The sequence below is a fragment of the Corticium candelabrum genome, chromosome 8 (assembly GCF_963422355.1).
Source record: "Corticium candelabrum chromosome 8, ooCorCand1.1, whole genome shotgun sequence".
NCBI lineage: Eukaryota > Metazoa > Porifera > Homoscleromorpha > Homosclerophorida > Plakinidae > Corticium > Corticium candelabrum.
Window position 1 is genome coordinate 7,561,466 of NC_085092.1, and position 18,362 is coordinate 7,579,827.

Consider the following 18,362-nt stretch of genomic DNA (forward strand, 5'->3'; position numbering starts at 1 on the left):
CCTGTTCCTACACGCGCATGCAGATATAGAAAGGCCTCGCACTGTGTATACTATGGAACGTTTCTAGACTAAACCGTCAATAACCGATATCAATGGGGCGTCAGCCCACTGTTTCGCAATTGAAACAGCAACTATAAACAAACACGGTTTTAGCATAATTATATCAGTGACTTGAATGACCAAATGTATGCCTAGGGCATCTATGTAATATTTGAATGCCAGTGACTCTCGCGGTAGTCTACAATGGTAGTCATTCGCGAATGGTCTGTAGCCCGTATGCAATTAGAGTATAGTCCAACCCATTCGCGAACGGTCCATGTTCCCATGTCATACATCCCGCAAGAGTACTACACAGACGTCCGGGTAATTACTTATCCGGGCAGTGCTGTGCCTCGCGGAAATAGTCTAGAAACAGGGCACATTACAACGTTGTTACTGTCTAGCTATGACTGAATCAAAGCGTCCACATGCATGTCGCACTTATCTATGAAACCCATGCGCATGCACGCAACGAAGCCGAAAGTATGTGAAGAAGTAAAGTAATTAGCCGTTTCAAACTCGTCACTATTTCGTTTCTCGTGTTAATTAATTAATTAAAGAAAATGGTATTAACATCTAATTAATTAGTTAATACGAATGATCACTAATTTATATAACTTGTATTGGATTATTTGTTTAGTTAAGGGGGCTGCACGTTCACTACCACGTGAGACTGTCGACATTTAATTCTCTTGAAGTATGCGAAGACATCACATTGACTAGCCTCGACCTCCAAGACCTGTGTTTATGACATCGATTAGAATGGGCCTCCACTGCAACAACGAGCGCATGCGCTGCTAATTCCAATTGGCCGTCCGTTTGTTCAACCGTTCAATAAATGAATGAATGAATGAATGAATGATGAATCAATCGCTGGTCCACTCACCACACTATACAGCATGTAATAATTAACCTCTTGCAGTAACATGGTAAGACACTTTGAATTCAATGTGATCTAAAGCACCAGCAATCCCACATGCCTGCTGCTCTTTTTCAAGACAAATGAGTAAAACTACTTCCATACTATACAAGCTGGCGTTCGTTACTGCATGGCAAACGCTTTCAAACATGTAATGCAATGTAGGCGGGAGTTTGCTAGCATGCAGTGCAAACGTTCGTGTAGCCAGTAGGTTCTTCTGGAATACTCCGCTGTCGTGACATCATCTAATTACAAGACAAACGCGAGATCTCTAGATAATCGATTTGTACGGCCGTGATCCTGTGAACACAACCGTGAGTACATTGTATTCCTAAACGATTGCAATAATAATCGATTGCATAGTAGTCCAACCCGCTTGCTAACCATCGTCCCGGTTTCTAACCCGGACAGCCCGATCACTAACCGGATGTCCGGGTACTTATTCGGCACAGGTGCTCCAACCTGCTTGCTAATTATCGTCCGGTTTATAACCCGGACAGCCCAAAGTTTAGAAAGACCGAATCAAAGCGTTCAACCAGTGGAGTTATATGGAAGGAGCATGCAACCGGATCATCTCGCACTTGAAGGACCCCACACACAAGATTTTTCGATACTATGTGAAGAAGAACCGTTTCGAACTCGTCACAATTGCGTCCCTCGGCATAAGAGACGTTCTCGCTGTAGAAGTCAAGGAAGAAGAAGAGGTACTAAGAAAATTATTTAATTAGCTAAATGATAATTATAACTAATTTATATAACTTGCATTACATCATTTGATCATTACATGGATAATGCATGCATGGTTGTTCGGTAAAATTTTGTTGGGAGTTAGTTATATCTGACTTAATATTACCGTCAAGGTATATACTATTTGCTAAAGTGGTTAAGAGAGTCATGTAGTAATCAGTTCTTCATCCGGATTGCACAGACCGAACAACTAGTTACTTAACCGTACAAATGGTTAACTGGTTAGGAATCGGGATGTCCCGTTTAAAATCTGGACGTCCGGTTAATTAACCGACGTCCAGTTCATTAACCGGACAGGTTATTAATCCGGATATAACATTCACAAACTTTGTCTAATTTATTTCTCTTATTACGCAATGTGGCAAAGTGTACAAACTGTAACATGCCTTGTACAGTGCTAAACATGAATTACACATCTATTAACTTCTAACTACTGCCTCTAGAGATGTTTGAACAGGTCACGTGATTTCTACATTTTACACACAAACAACTTGTAGTAACTTCCCACACAGGGAACGTCGTTCCACTTGCGTCCGGCGTGAGCCGCGGCGCAGTCTTCCGACGTCGTGTTTCGACCCGATTCGTTCGCATCGTTCGGTTCGTCTTCTTCCCAGTTGGTAAAGTCCGATTGTGTCTCGTCGGTCCACTGCCACAAGCCCTCCTGTTTCTCGTCGCTGTATCCGATGTAGTACCAGTCTCGTCGGTTGAGAAAACTGTCGAGAAATGCTTGCTCGTTGTGGCTCTTTATTGAGACGAGGTCGGCCGATGCTGCTCGGCACACGTTTCTGGCCGCTTTCCAACTAATTCTGGATTTGTTGTGAAACAGACGGTAACACTTGTTTTGAAATGACGTCCAACCGTAAGGACAGAAACGACCTATTATAGTAAAGTATTTTAGTCGGCGTGTATAGTGTGTGTGTGTGTGTGTGTGTGTGTGTGTGTGTGTGTGTGTGTGTGCGTGTGTGTGTGTGTGTGTGTGAGAGAGAGAGAGAGAGAGAGAGCACGTGGTTGTTGTCTGCTTGCGTGCGTGCGTGTGTGTGTGTCGTGTCGACTTTCTCATCCCTACTTACTGTCTTCACAAACGAAGCACTTGCTGTACTTGACCTCACACGCAATGTCATTCCACTTCTGATCATTCCGTTTTCCACTCTTCTGTTTTATCGCTTCAACGCAGTCTTCGCCCGCAAAAATATTATTTGGTTCTCCTTGTCTCCAGTTAGTAAAACTCGAACTCGTACCGTCCAGCCAAACAAACGTGTTTTCATTGAATTTGTCATGGTAACCCAAATAATATTGGTAGTGACCAGAACAGTGGGTACAGACCATTTTTATTACAAAGTCGTCTTCCTGCTGGGTGGCAATAGTTGGTAAGTTGCCTCCAATGTTGTAGCACGTTTGTTGTGCTTGGTACCAGCTCACCGGTTGTTGAGTCTTTATCACAATGTAGCAACTGCCTTCATAAAACGACCAGTCACTTTTACAACTCGAGTCTCTGTAATTACAACAGAAGTTTATGGTATCACAAGAATGTATATTCATAACAAAAACGTAACAAAAAGCGAGGTAGATAAACATACGGGATTTTACACACGGTACTCATGCATCTAGACACCACCATTTTACAGTACAAAAATAGTCACGCGGAATGATAAGCGATGGCTTGCAGCCAGACACCACAAGAATAAAATCGTTGAGTATGCACATGTTCTGCATATGCTCTGTTAACGAGACAATCTCACTGTCGTCTTGCTCTTGACATTTTGATGTCGACATCAGTTGCAAACGGCTCACTTGCAGGTATCTTAGTACGTGAATTCTTCAGACCAGCAACTGCAGTTACTAAAAGGGAAAACAGTGTTTTAGTCCGCATCGAAATCAACGCTGCAAACTCTACTGCTAGCCAACAACAAACTTGTCCTCACTTTGCATTGCACACGTGGTCACAAGCAGCAGACTCGAGACAGAAAGGAAACGAGAGTAGAGCATCGTGTTTGCTCGACTGTAGTAGTGAGTGGTCTAGAGTGGCGTTGCCTGTTGAATGAGCTGGGTTGGACGGAATCTCGTTTATGTAGACGACATGGCTTCTAGAGATAGACATCATGAGGTGACATGCACCAGCTTTGGTTTCCGTCAGATGAATTGTCTATAAAAACAGAAACAACTGGCCTATTGTTCTGTGCTGACATCATGCTGGCTGCACGCAGTAACGACCCCAGGGACAAGATTTTGATGGTCGAGAGGGCGTGGGCTGTAGTTTAAATGAAACCACCAAAGCAAGTTAGAGTGCGTTAGATGCAGCTAATAAAATCTGTAAAGTGCACCACAAGTCTTATGGTAAGCCAATTAGTGCCTGTAAAATTCCCGGATGTCCAAACCTTATCACCACCTGACGCACTATTACACTGGTTGACAAACAGCACTCTTGCTGCGTTCTGACACGTCCAATCGTAATGAAATTAATTAATTAGAGTAACTTAATTTTATTATGCTAGAACAGGAGACGTAACGAGGACATCATACACAGTGAACTAGTGGCATGCACACACAATCTGTAGTGGCACTATACAATCACCTCTCACGTTTCAACAGTTTCAATCACCATGAAACAATTTTTAGTATTGAGTCCTCAAGTATCTTGTCATTGACAAGCTGTGGGTTCATCAAATTATACTATTATGCGTATAGTAAGCAGTTATGCAAGTTGCCAGTGACCACAATGTGGCTAGACAAGAAGTGGTGACTATCGTATCTATTTAACAGATAGAAGCCACTGTCATCCTCACCACCACCACCACCACCATCATCAGCTTTATTATGATTCTATTGCCATTGATACCAGAGGTGTTACATAGTTTACTAGGCGGAAAGACGTTAGCCCAAAGTGCAAATTGAGAGCTGCATGCCCACACGCTTTAGTACACAACAGAGAAATACACAAACAAACATTTTTGTTACACACATCTTCCAACATTTCTTGTACTGTATTACTAATGTCACATTCTGTACTATTCGATCACAACTCTTGTATATCACCCTCTTCTACGACTTCCGATGAAAAAATCTTAGTCAATGATCTCATGTTTAGTTAACTGTGTCGATTGGTTGCGTTCTAATCTATTTAATACAGTGATATCGCTATACGTATACTATGCATCAACAGGATGTTGATTGCCATTGATTCTGTTTACGTACAATACGCTTGCTAGGCTTGCTACAGGCAATACGATAAGATTGATATGCACATGCTTTAAAATTAAATCATTTACCGCAATCAAATCGCGCAGATGAATGGCATCATCAGATGAATGCATAGCATCATCAGTCACTGTTGAATGCATGAGATGGTTATGATTGTCCGTCTAGACTAGGAGGCTGACACTGTAACATAAATTAGTTAATTAGATAGTTAGTGTATTTGTTTTGTGGCAAACGTTAGACCCCACAAAAGATTAAGTTAAGATAGTGTCGATTACTGTGACATTTTATGCACTTTTAAGTGTACGATAATTGATTAAAAAATTCTAGCATGCGGAGTGAAGCTACATGCAGTGCACGTGCACGGTATTCTAATAGTCTGATGTTTTGTAGAGCAAACTTCTACCGCTTCCGTCTGTCATTACTTTATTTCTCTATGTATTTGCACGCGGGCTAGGAAATTGGTCCAACCAACAATCGATATCTCGTGTATACTAATGTGTTTCACTCAAAATAAATTAATAATATCTAGACTTGGAAATTAGAGTAGGCAAATGAGTACTAGACGCTGTGAAACAAGGTGACGTACACCATCTTTCTCAGTAACTTCAAAGTCAAAATACCTAAAAACTTTTTTAGGATTTACATTTATTAATTAATTAATAATTAATTAAAGTAATAATTAATTAACGTTGATGACAATTTGCAGAAACACTGACGCACCAGCTGTTGCCAACTTAGCAGTGTCGAACTCGTGCGCATCAATACGCCACGAATGCCAACTCTCCAGACTCGGGAGTTTCCCTTGTACTACAGTCCCGCCGACTAGCGCACGCTAGGCACGACCGTTTGCTTCCTACGCCCTTGTTTCAGATGATCCACACTCTAAAACTCAAGTAGTTTGGCAAACCAATCGTTAAGTCATGCACGTAAAAATTGTTATATAAATTTATTAATTATTATAAAACGGTGACATACGGGTATTTATTGGACATGCTGATAGGTCTAAACTTAGCACGTGATTTTTACTCGGTCTTACTCTTCCCTGTCTCGTCCTTTTCTCTCGGTTTCGGGGCTCGCCAGCGCAAGCCTCGAAGCCCAGGACGTTTGAACGACCAAGCAACACGTTGCCGCAACTCGAGTCAAGTCGTTGTTGTCCCAACTCGCGGAGTATCGCGGTGAGTGAAATTAGCGACACCACTTCCGGCCGCCATTTTGTTACTGCTTTCTTTTTCCGTCTTTTTGCTCGTTCGAAGTCTCACGACTTACTTTGATTGACAGGATTTCGCTGCCGGATTGAAGTACTGTGACAAGGCGGAAGGTCTTTGCCTCTATCGCGACCAGCTCGATTGGAATTTCGAGCCTCCGTGGGAGCCCAGCTAGCACGAGCTAGGGGTGACTCAGAGACAAGGTGGCGTAAGCACGTTGTTGGAAACGATGGAGATGACATTGTACGTGTGCTTGTTTTCGTAGCAAGTACAGTGCGGAGAAATGGAGCGACGCGCGCCCTTGCCAGTCGATGTGGAGACTGTCGACACGTCGTCGACCCTAGAGGAGATTCTCTACGTCGTGCTCTTCTCCGGGACGCAAGGTAACGTTTACGTTCGACTCTATGTTTACAATGTTGGAAGTTGGAGTTGTGCTACAGGATGTGGACGATCCTTTCTATGTTGTTAATCTGGGAACGATTATTGGACAGTTTTTGAGGTAACTCGCGTGTGTGTGTGTGTGTGTGTGTGTGTGTGTGTGTGTGTGTGTGTGTGTGTGTGTGTGTGTGTGTGTGTGTGTGTGTGTGTGTGTGTGTGTGTGTGTGTGTGTGTGTCACTGTGTGTGTGTGTGTGTGTGTGTGTGTGTGTGTGTGTGTGTCACTGTGTGTGTGTGTGTGTGTGTGTGTGTGTGTGTGTGTGTGTCACTGTGTGTGTGTGTGTCACTGTGTGTGTGTGTGTCACTGTGTGTGTGTGTGTGTGTGTGTGTGTGTGTGTGTGTGTGTGTCACTGTGTGTGTGTGTGTGTGTGTGTGTGTGTGTGTGTGTGTGTGTGTGTGTGTGTGTGTGTGTGTGTCACCGTGTGTGTGTGTGTCACTGTGTGTGTGTGTGTGTGTGTGTGTGTGTGTGTGTGTGTGTGTGTGTGTGTCACTGTGTGTGTGTGTGTGTGTGTGTGCGTGTGTGTGTGTGAGTGTCACTGTGTGTGTGTGTGTGTGTGTGTGTGTGTGTGTGTGTGTGTCACTGTGTGTATGTGTGTGTGTGTGTGTGTGTGTGTGTGTGTGTGCGCGTGTGTGTGTAGTTAGTCAGTTGTTGTGCAAGCTGATTTTTGGTTTTCGCTGTGTAGTGGAGGTGCCTGCTGCCACGGGTCACTCCGTTTTATGGTGAGTAAGTGAGGGATGAGTAGGATATTTGAGATTGAAGCTATTTCTCTTCTCATTGGCTAGAGGTCCGGCAACTTGGACGTCTACTGCATGGTTACACATGCACCTAAGGTCCTTTGACACATGACTGCTGGAATCTAACTAAATAATAAAAGCTCACAGTGTCCAACTGTTGCAGCCCTAGCCACATAGGTATTCTGTGTTTGGTAGATAGGTACAGTATACATGAGCACTCACTGCGGATTGGCGAGCCTGGTGTTTCAAGAACAGGACACTTGGTTGAGTGACAAGAAATTCCAGACGTTTAGTGATGCAGTAGACGTCTGGCTTCCTGACTGCTAGCCACACTTATTACCTGAAGCGTGGATTTCCGGGCTAAGGGTATAGTAATGGTTGGATGACCGAGCGACCATATATATGGTCGATTAGTGCAGATGCAAATGAAGCTATTCCGACCAATAGACGAGAAGTGGTGTCATTACCGACCAATAGAGGAAGGTGGTGACATCATGAGGCTTCACTGCTCATTGTTTGGTAGCTGTTACTAGGCAACAACCAGACGTCTAGCTAGAGAAGCAGCACAAACAAGGCTTAGAAAAGCTGCACAAAGAACAAGACTTTTACATTCTTGTGAGCTGGAAAATCGGTGAAGAGCTGCTTGTTTTGCTCTACATTTGTAACATATGTTTCCCACCAACAAACAGAACAATGATCACGCCCGTTACTTCATCACGTGAGGTGAAGATTGCCAGCCGGCCTAGCGTCGAGGCTCTCCGACTTGTAACATTTGGCATGTTCCAGCACTTCGAAACAACTACATTTGTAAAGTGTAACATGCATGTTTTCCCCATTACAACAACAAACCAGACGTCTAGAGAAGCTGCACAAACAACTAGTCGTCTAGAGAAGCTATACGAACAAACAGATGCCTAGAGAAGCTACAGAAACAACCAGATGTCTACATTCTTGTGAGCTGGAAAATCGGTGGTGAGCTGATTGTTTTGCTCTACATTTGTAACTTTCCCACCAACAGACAGAACAATGATCACGTGCGTTACTTTATCACATAAGGCGCGTTGAGGCTACCCGACTTGTAACATTTGGCTTGTTCTAGCACTTCAAAACAATCCGATCTACATTTGAAACATGCATGTTTCCCCCCATTACGACAACAACCAGATGTCTAGAAGCTGCACAAACAACCAGACGTCTAGATTGTTGTGAGCTGGAAAATCGGTGGCGAGCTGTTTCTTTTGTTGTACGTGAGGGTTTACCACTAGAAACAATGCCTAATCTAGCTACATTTGTAACTTTCATGTTTTCCCACATCTAATTTTGTTTTGGCTTTGGTGTTACCTATACCATGCCTAAAACCACCCATAGTGGCTCATTACGACTTCAAAAGCTGCACAAACAATCAGACGGCTAGAGAACGTCTAGAGAGCAAAAGTTGTAACATTATGCTTATTCCATCAATAGTGTCATCTTCTGAAAGCCCAAAACATTGTGGGTGCATGAAATCGTGTTTTGTTCACTGAAAATCAGTGCTGCTTCTTTTGTACCTATCTAACCGAAAGCTGGTTTTCGTATGTGGTCTATACTTTCGCTGTGCGTGGCGGTTAATTGGTATTGTTTTAACCATTCGGTCATAGCACGACTAATTACCTTCAAGGTGCATACTGGCGGAGGGTTTGCACTTCTAGTGCTTCTTCATTGCTCTTTGAGTGGATGAGGTCGTTTTAGTATCCTGCGAGGTGTGGCCTGTTGACTTGGCGAAATCGTATGATACTCTTAGTCTATTGCTTGACGAAATAGTTGCCACAGCCACAAACACATCAAGTGGTGAGAATCAAAGAACTCGAAGAGCACGCCAAACAGACTTGAAGATTACCTAACACGCCACTGACGGCTTTTTTCATAACTGGATATCATTACTACCAAAGTACGAAGTACCCAGAGCTGAAACCGATCAATTGGCTATGATTTTTTAAAGAGCACTTTGGGTGCCCGACTGCTTGACTTCTCATAATCTACTTCTGTGGGCATATATATATATATATATATATATATATATATATATATATATATATATATGTCAACAGGGATGGAGAGTGTTGAGATACTGCAGAGTTGAGACAGATAGCAAGATGAGAGTGCTCATCGATTTGCTGATGTCTAGACAAGAGAATGCGGCACTAATAGTCTGTGTATATTTGTCAGCAATCTATGATGACCGGTCAAGACTGTAATACTAATAAAACAGTGTGGTGCATGGCAGAGTCATGATCAAGGTCAATGTCTTGGACGTTTATTTTACTTGTGACTCGCTCGTTAAGCCCACCATAGTTGCACTAATGCAAACCCATCAGAGTACAACCCGTTACGCTTGTTGTATTATACACGATTAACTTACAAATCCTTGTTTTTGCGTTTGTAGCCGTCAAATGTAACTACGACCCGGTGATCTTGAGGCTGCTTGCTTCGTTGGGATTAGGATTCGACTGCACAAGCAAGGTAGGAGACACCGTACCACACGCCGAGTCGTTTGTGATCGACATTTGTAGACGTGTTTGTTGGTTAGACCGAAATCAAGAGTGTCTTGGATATTGGAATCGAACCGGAGAGGATTGTGTATGCTAATCCTTGCAAGCAAGTGTCACATTTGAGGTTGGTTGAGTCGCTCTTGTACAGTAGCAGCACTCATAGCAGTCACAGTTCTAAAGTCTGTTCGATAATTGGAGAATACGTGGGAACTGCGGTTAATACATAAGGAATTGAAGATCAGAGATGGATGTTGCTAGTGAAATATACGGTTCCCGTTTGAAACGTTTAGCTATGAACTTAGGTTCAAAGGTTCAACCAATGCTTCAACTACATAACCTTGCTAGCTACAGCTGTTTTACTTATCAATCCATAGTTCAAAGTACGTCCCCGTCGGCCTTCAAGTAGTGGACGTTGTAGCGGTGACTTCGAAAGTTATCTAACACCTGGTGTAAATGCAAGAGGAGAGCAGGGCCAAGCGAGTGTCATGCAGGAAGTTACTAATTGTGTCGTAATAAAGAACCAATCACAGTATTCATTAACTGATCTGGAACCTCCTCCTTGTGCGCTTTCAAATGATGTTGGAATCAACCCGCTAGGACGTCCGCTTTAGGAGATACGGGTTTCTTCCACGTCCTCTCCTCTTATCGAACAGACTGTAGTTACTTTCACTCAAAAGGATGTAATTCAAATTTGGTGTAGGTGATAGAGATGAAATTTGGAATCCAAGTATTGTAAATAATTAATTAATTAATAAATCAAATAAATTTTGAAGTTACTTTAATTTCGTAAATTTCATAACGACCAACCAGTTGTGTGCATTACTATTTAGATTTTGTATTGGATGGATGCATCTCACAATACACTAGACTATTGTATTGGAGGGATGCATCTCACAATACATTAGACTATTGTATTGGAGGTATGCATCTCACAATACACTAGACTATTGTATTGGAAGGATGCATCTCACAATACAGTAGACTATTGTATTGGAGGGATGCATCTCACAATACATTATGTTGTTTAGTAATGCTTCTCGAATTTTATGTTTAGATATGCTGCCCAGCAACGTGTCTCTCTCATGACATTCGACAATGAGTACGAACTACACAAAGTCAAAGCCAATTATCCGTCTGCCAAGTTGGTGCTGCATGTCAAAGTCGACGACTCGAAGTTGATCTGCCAGGTAGGAATTCGGGTGTAATCGAAATCTCATGTTTTCGTTGTGTGTGTGTTTTTTATCAACTTTACAGTCGCGTGTTATTGTAGTCACATGCATGGACGCTGCGAGCAAACACTCTGTGCCTGTAGTCATTCACTGATCATGGTTCAATTTTTGTGCTCGCCACAATAACTCAAAACTGTACAACTAACACGACAGACGATCGTTCTGATTGTGTATTGTCTAGTTGTGATACAGTCTCATGCTCTGTCTTACGTTTAGTTAAACATCAAATTTGGTGCAAACCCCAAAGACGCGCCAAGTCTGTTGAAGACAGCCAAAGAACTCGGACTGGATGTCGTCGGCGTGAGGTGAGTAGATCCTGAGTGTGTGATACTAAACGACCGGCGGTGAAGACAACCACTTGCCCTCACTGAATGTTCTGTAGACGTACTGACTGAGCCTTTATTTAGTACAGTAGACAATAGGGTTGGTGACATGGACGGCGTGATACAATGGTTGTTGTTCTAGCTTTCATGTCGGTTCTGGCTGTTGCGATGTAAATGCATTCTCCCAAGCCGTACAGATTGCCAGGAACGTCTTCGATGACGCAGTAAGTAGAAATCCGGTATCGACTAGCGTGACCCTCCACAATCGTGTTCTCTGTACAGATTGCTGCAGGCTTTAAGCCTTCGATTTTAGATGTCGGTGGTGGATTTCCGGGTACTTCGGATGCTGGTGTATTGTTTGAAGAGGTATAGTATGTTGATGTTAGTACACTCGTACTTGCCACTCTTATAATTGTGACATGCATCCCTCCAATACAATAGTCTAGTGTATTGTGAGATGCATCCCTCCAATACAATAGTGTAGTGTATTGTGAGATGTATCCCTCCAATACAATAGTCTAGTGTATTGTGAGATGCATCCCTCCAATACAATACATTACTTGCTAGAGCTTTTACTATTACTTTACTGGCGCCACATTGTTGTTAAGTGTGATGGCCATGTAGTAGTGAGTTGCTCCTCATTTATTAGAAATGAATTCAAACATGTAATGCAGAGCTTGAAATAACGGCTGGACATTGGACAGTGTCTGATCAATATTGCTATTTGTCCCAGCAACTGAATCTATGCAGGGACATCTTAGTCCGGTCATCAATCTGAACTGTAGCCAAGGAATCTTGATTTTGTAAACCAATGTAAGCTTAGAACAAGCTAGAGCAAACTGTCGAGCATGTAACTTTTAGCGTGTACACCTACAAGGCAGTATCCTATGTCTGCTGCATCACAGGTGGTCACAGGTGAAAGTAACACGTTTAAGTTTTTAGGTGTTAAACAGCTGGTGTTACCATTTTAGGTGTTGTGTTAATTAACATGTGGTTGGGTTGAATTCATTTTCCTGGCATTGTTGCAGGTCTTGATTGTGTCTAGCCATTCCATTCTTTGGCCAGCCATCTGTTGAGTGTAGTCCTGCAACTAGGCCACTGCTCATCTCTTTCTATGCAATTGTAGCAGGCTTTACCTATTGGCATAGTTTCACATGCTGATGATAGGTGCCATGGGCTATCACAAATCAGTTAGTTTAGTTTCATAGCTTGTCTTTCGTTTTCTGTTGGCTGCGTTTGAGTTCCCGAGGATTGATTTACATTCCTTCAGAGTGGACAACATTGCAGCATCAATTCTGCCGGAAGAAGCACAGTCTACTTACCTACCAGTAATGGTGAAAAGATGGGAATTGCCTCTTTTGGTCAGCAAGTGCTTTCGCATTTGGAGAAGAGAACCAACATAAAATTTCAATGAAAACAGCAGAGTGTTATGCTGATCAGTTTCTAGGTGTTTGTGTTCATTGCATTATCTAATAGTACAATCATGTATGCAAACAGCGAAAGAGTGCCAATGTGTTATTAAAATTAATTCAAGTTACCTGAAACAAAATTGCTATCCCATTAATTAAGGCAGTGGGCTTGATGCCCCAAATGGCACCTACTAATCTGATTGCTAGGGCTCAAAGAAGTACATGTAGTGTACATGTGCATGTAGCCTCGTACCCAGGCCCTCTGCGCAAGAGGGCCTGGGTACGAGGCTAATGTGCATGATGCTGCATCATGAAGTCCACAGAGCAGTGACAACAGCTCTTTATGTTTATGGATACATTATGAATACAGTATTATATTATATGTTATATTATGATATTGCACATTTTGTGAACGTCCGATCAAATTTGGCGGAAGTCTGGTCAAAAGCTACTTTGATGGGACTTTTATGTCCGGCCAACTTTTCTTCCTTATTTCGAGCACTGTAATGTGAGATGCATCTCTCCAATACAATAGGGCAGACAGTGATGATCTTGGTATCGTTTGAAACTGCAAGTTCCTGGATTTTCTGTAGTTAGGTTAATGACGGCGTATGTATTACACAGGCAGTTTGATAAGGCTTTTGCATATCAAGAGTCGTTTGGGTTGTTAACTTAAAGGTTTGGTCTTACAACAAGAATGCTGCTAATAGAGGAAGTAGCCAATTAGCAAGGACATTGAGCGGCCTGCTGTGGCGGCATTAACTCACAGTTGCTCTTGTTTCGCAAGTAGTTGCTAGATATTTCTGACTCCTCTTCTCGTTCTGCTTCGTCTTGATAGCCTGCGACTTCCTCTACTGTTACCTAACATCTTTGCATTGTAATATGACCTCTAGAATGTACAGTTAATTAATGGGATATCACTTGGCATCTGAGTGTGGTAAACAAATACAGCTGCATCATTAGTCACTTTTGAGCACAAAGTCAACATGAACAGAGAGTAGTATTGTGAGATGCATTCCTCCAATACAATAGTCTAGTGTATTGTGAGATGCATCCCTCCAATACGATAGTCTAGTGTATTGTGAGATGCGTCCCTCCAATACAATAGCCTAGTGTATTGTGAAATGCATTCCTCCAATACAATAGTCTAGTGTATTGTGAGATGCATCCCTCCAATACGATAGTCTAGTGTATTGTGAGATGCATCCCTCCAATACAATAGTCTAGTGTATTGTGAGATGCATCCCTCCAATACAATAGTCTAGTGTATTGTGAGATGCATCCCTCCAATACAATAGTCTAGTATTGTGAGATACATCCCTCCAATACAATAGTCTAGTGTATTGTGAGATGCATCCCTCCAATACAACAGTAATGTATTGTGAAATGCATCCCTCCAATACAATAGTCTAGTGTATTGTGTGATGCATCCCTCCAATACAACAGTCTAGTGTATTATGAGATGCATCCCTCCAATACAACAGTCTAGTGTATTATGAGATGCAACCCTCCAATATAATGTTGTGTGTTACATTTTTAGGTGGCAGTCGAGCTCGATCGTGCCTTGAACCAACATTTTCCCACAGGGTGTGGAATAGAAATCATCGCTGAACCGGGTAAGCATGTACCAACCCGTAATGTTTTGTGTTGGCTTTGTGATGCTTGATTTTTGTGTTATGAGTCAATGTTTGTGTGTGGTAGGTCGTTTCTTTGCTGCTGCAAGTCACACTCTTGTCACTAACGTGTGTAGCAAGCGGCTCATCAACTGGGACCCAGAGGCGAGCGGCACATAGGCGAGCGGCACATTGTGCTCTGATGTTGGGGATGGGGTGATCACAAGGCAGCAGTCGGAGTTTGCAGGAAAACAGATTGACTCAAAGAAGGTTATTCATCATACTTGTATGACTTTCTTTAGTATTGTGAGTCACGATTGTAATTGAAGGGGTTCATGTATTATCTCAATGAAGGAGTCTACAGTGCGTTCAAATGCGTCGTGTTTGAGCATGTTGAGTATCATAAACCAAAGACTCTCAAGGTCAGTAGTCTAACTGTTGTGGCTGTTGGTTTCACTGTTGGTTACTAAGGTCACTCACTAGTAAGGTGGAACATGTAACATTGAAATTTTAGCAAATTTAATTAATCTATTATAGTTTATATCAATATGTAATTAATAAATTATTCAGAATTTAGATTTGGCTAAAACACATCACAGTTAATAAATAAAAATATAATATATAATCAATAAATTACTAAAAATTTATATAAAAATTTAAATTTGGTTTAATTAAATGCAAATTAAGTTTAATTAATGAAATATGCAAAATTACTAATTAATAAATTACTAAAAATATAAAATTTTAAATTTGGTATATACACATTGCAGTTAATAAAATGTATAATATATAATTAATAAATTACTAAAAATTAAAAAAATAAGTTTGGTTTTTAAGCACATTAGAATTAATAAAATATATAATTAATAAATTACTAAAAAATTTACATAAAATATATATAATTAATATATTACTGAAAATTAAAAAATTAAATTTAGTTTTTAATTAAACACATTAGAGTTAATAAAATATATATTATTAATAAATTACTAAAAATTTACATAAAATACATAAAATTAATTAATAGTTTGTGTTACATCTTAAGTTAATTAATTAATTATTAATTGACTGATTATTTTCATCTATTATGATTTATATAAATTATTATAGAAATGCATAAATTTAAATCTGGCGTAAACACAAATTACATTTAATGAAAAATATAATTAATTAAAAATTATATAAATTTGGCTTAATTAATTAAACACAAATTGCAGGGTTCTCGCTAGAGATTTTTTGGGAGCGTGATGGGATGGGCGGGTTGACGACATACGCACTGGAGCCGATCTCAAGTGAGGTAGACTTTGCATTGTAGCAGACATACATTCAAGTGCCCTGCCCTGCCTTTGCAAGGAAATCAACTTCGATCTTCAGTAAGCTCTTCTTAGCGATGTTCATCGATTCTGCATGCGCAAGTTTCGAACTACAGAAAGTTTGTGTAGTCGGGCTGTTGTTGCTTTGACCAGTCTAGAGTAGATTCTAGGTGTACACTTGCTGGACGAGAGTGCTTTCTGGGTTATGGAAGGGCATTCGGGACTAGAATCAGAGGCAGCGCATCCGGGACCGCAATGAGCAGCTTGCGCGTACTGTAGCTACGTCACGGAGCGAGGCTATCATCCCGCGTTATTTTGCAAGAGCCTAGATATGTGGCTACTGTCACCTGTAGTATTGTCTCCAGTAGTATGGAATTCTCAAACATTTCTTAGCTGTAGGCTTTGGACTCCTATCTACCGTTTCTGAGCATGGCGCAGCGAGAACCCTGACTTGAATCCAATAATTAATGTTAATTAATAAATAATTATTTATTTAGTGAATTGTGTGTGTATTTATCATGGTTTTGTGACTACGTGTGCAGGTGAAGGATGGTCCACTGTATCCATCGAGTCTGTGGTGACAGCATGGATAGGATCAAGGAGCATTGTGAATTACCGGAACTCGACGTTGGCGAGTGGCTATACTTTGAAGGTGAGTCGGCGTGTCTCGTTCGTGGTCGTGTTAGAATTCGTGTACTCGCTAAGAATTTCTGTCTGTGAGTGAGTCGTATTTGAAGCACTGGGTGTTACTGTTACTGTAGAGATGGGAGCATACACCAAGTCTGCTGCTTCCACGTTTAACGGCTATAGCAAGGCACACAGTTACTACATCATTACCAAAGAATTAAAGTTAGTCGCTCACTCATTCATAGAAGTAAGTATTCGTACTAATTGTATGAATACTCGTAATATCTTAGATCAGAAATGCAGCTGCTGTTGAACAAAATCGTTGACACTGAACTGACTTCAGTTGTGGAACAGCCACGTGTGATGCAGTCTCTGTCTTTCTCTGCGACGGCCCATAAAACTTTAAGTTGTGAAGTTGCTTGATTCTATCAGCAGCTAGTGATAGTGGAACGGTGGATGCTAGGCAAGTAGTTATGCTTGTAGTTGCACTGGTGGGGTAACGAGAGTCGAGGTGTATTAGCAAGTTATGATGCAACGAGATTTGTTGTTGAAGAAACAATTGGTAATATGGAGAGATGGATGGTAGATTGAAGGGAGAGGATAGTCGTGTGAGAATAGAGAAATGAAGCACGAGTTGGAGTGCCTGTTGTGATCGTGTAGGTAGGAAACCGGGTATATGGTGCATGATGGTCATGGCATGTGCAGTGATGCATTTGAAATCGACTTATGACTCTGAGTGTTGGTCTACATACTTATGCACCTCATATGGATGTGGTACATAGATGTTTATTGAGCAAAATAGGTAACTATAGTTGCTAGACAATTACAACAGTAGGGATCTCCTGTGGAGGGTTTGCGCATGCTCAGCCAGTCAACCGGAGGTCTACCCTTTCACCGACCGTCAATTATTACGTTGCGCGTACAGTGTACGTATGGTGGGCGTGGGATCACGTGCTTACCTTATCTCCGCCTCCGCTTAGTACCCGGTTTAGGTCGGGCCGTTTTCCCGAAACGGATCCTTTCTTTCTATTTTCAAATTATAGCTTAAACGAATGGCTAATAAATTCTCTTTCGAATGAGCTTACTTTCAACCGTCTACGTTCTATCAATCGCCAGATATCGCAAGTTGTGTTGACGTCACACCATGGCCTATTTTCGGCCACGTGACTTCGTCATTGAATATCCATCTTGCTCAGCTTTGTTAGCCAATCAAAATATTTCTAACCGTTAGACACACTCTCTGGGCGTGTCCATACATACGGGTAAAATTTTAGCGGCGCATGCGGCTTAGTAGGAATATTTGCCGACCACGATGTCTGGGCGCTGCAGTGGCCTCTCAGGTTCTTCGTACGATTCGGATTTGGCCGGGCGATGTCTTTCCGAAACGACAGCTGACGAGGTTTCTGACGAGGCCGACATTTATTCCTCGTCGGATTCGTCACCGGACAACGACGAGACGGAGAACGAGGAAGATCTTTCCGTGGGCGAACACAGCGATGACGCTACTCTGTAAGTATAACGGTTACATGTCAAATCCTTCCGTTTCTTTGCGATACGCTGTTCAGTAAACGTTTTGGAAAGTGTTTTGAAAGTTTGGGCATTGGCCGTTGGCAAGAATCTAAGTTATGCCGATAGTATGTCGCCGTTGTGATGACTACGTTCCCGGATGTGTTGCAATTGCAAACGCAATATATAGCAATTTGCAAACATCTTTCTAATATTATATGTATTTCTTAGCTCATCAGACGAAGCTGCTACGCTCCACGAGGAGGATCTTCCCGTTCACGTTGACAGCGATGACGACACTCTGTAAGTAACACAGTTATGTTTGGAATTCTTTCGTTTTGTCGCGATACGCTGTTTATTAGACCGTTTCAGTAAGTTGTTTGCAAGTTAGCTGTTGCTGTTGTGAAGATTTTGAGTTCTGCGCATAGCAACACACGTATGTCGTGGTTGCTATGGGTAGGTACCCGGATGTGTTGGTTGCAGACCTAATAAATTGCTGTCATGCAAACATTTTCTAATATTTTTATACATTTCT

General features: G+C 41.7%; 2 protein-coding genes across 2 annotated transcripts; one reads left to right on the forward strand and one right to left on the reverse strand.

Moving 5' to 3' along the window:
• Positions 1-2,031: 2,031 nt before the first annotated feature.
• Positions 2,032-3,726, reverse strand: LOC134183447 (macrophage mannose receptor 1-like). Its single transcript, XM_062650983.1, has 4 exons — positions 3,628-3,726; positions 3,445-3,544; positions 2,776-3,197; positions 2,032-2,581 (listed from the first exon to the last, which is right to left on the reverse strand). The coding sequence occupies exons 1-4, from the start codon at positions 3,689-3,691 to the stop codon at positions 2,175-2,177; spliced, it is 993 nt and encodes a 330-aa protein (XP_062506967.1). The 5' UTR covers positions 3,692-3,726; the 3' UTR covers positions 2,032-2,174.
• Positions 3,727-6,391: 2,665 nt separating this feature from the next.
• LOC134183008 (ornithine decarboxylase-like) lies at positions 6,392-17,061 on the forward strand. The gene is made up of 16 exons (XM_062650452.1): positions 6,392-6,502; positions 6,549-6,607; positions 7,233-7,264; positions 9,702-9,778; positions 9,846-9,931; positions 10,862-10,994; positions 11,253-11,341; positions 11,502-11,583; positions 11,642-11,725; positions 14,309-14,384; positions 14,470-14,524; positions 14,561-14,651; positions 14,711-14,803; positions 16,241-16,346; positions 16,456-16,543; positions 16,612-17,061. The coding sequence occupies exons 1-16, from the start codon at positions 6,392-6,394 to the stop codon at positions 16,742-16,744; spliced, it is 1,395 nt and encodes a 464-aa protein (XP_062506436.1). The 3' UTR covers positions 16,745-17,061.
• Positions 17,062-18,362: the final 1,301 nt, after the last annotated feature.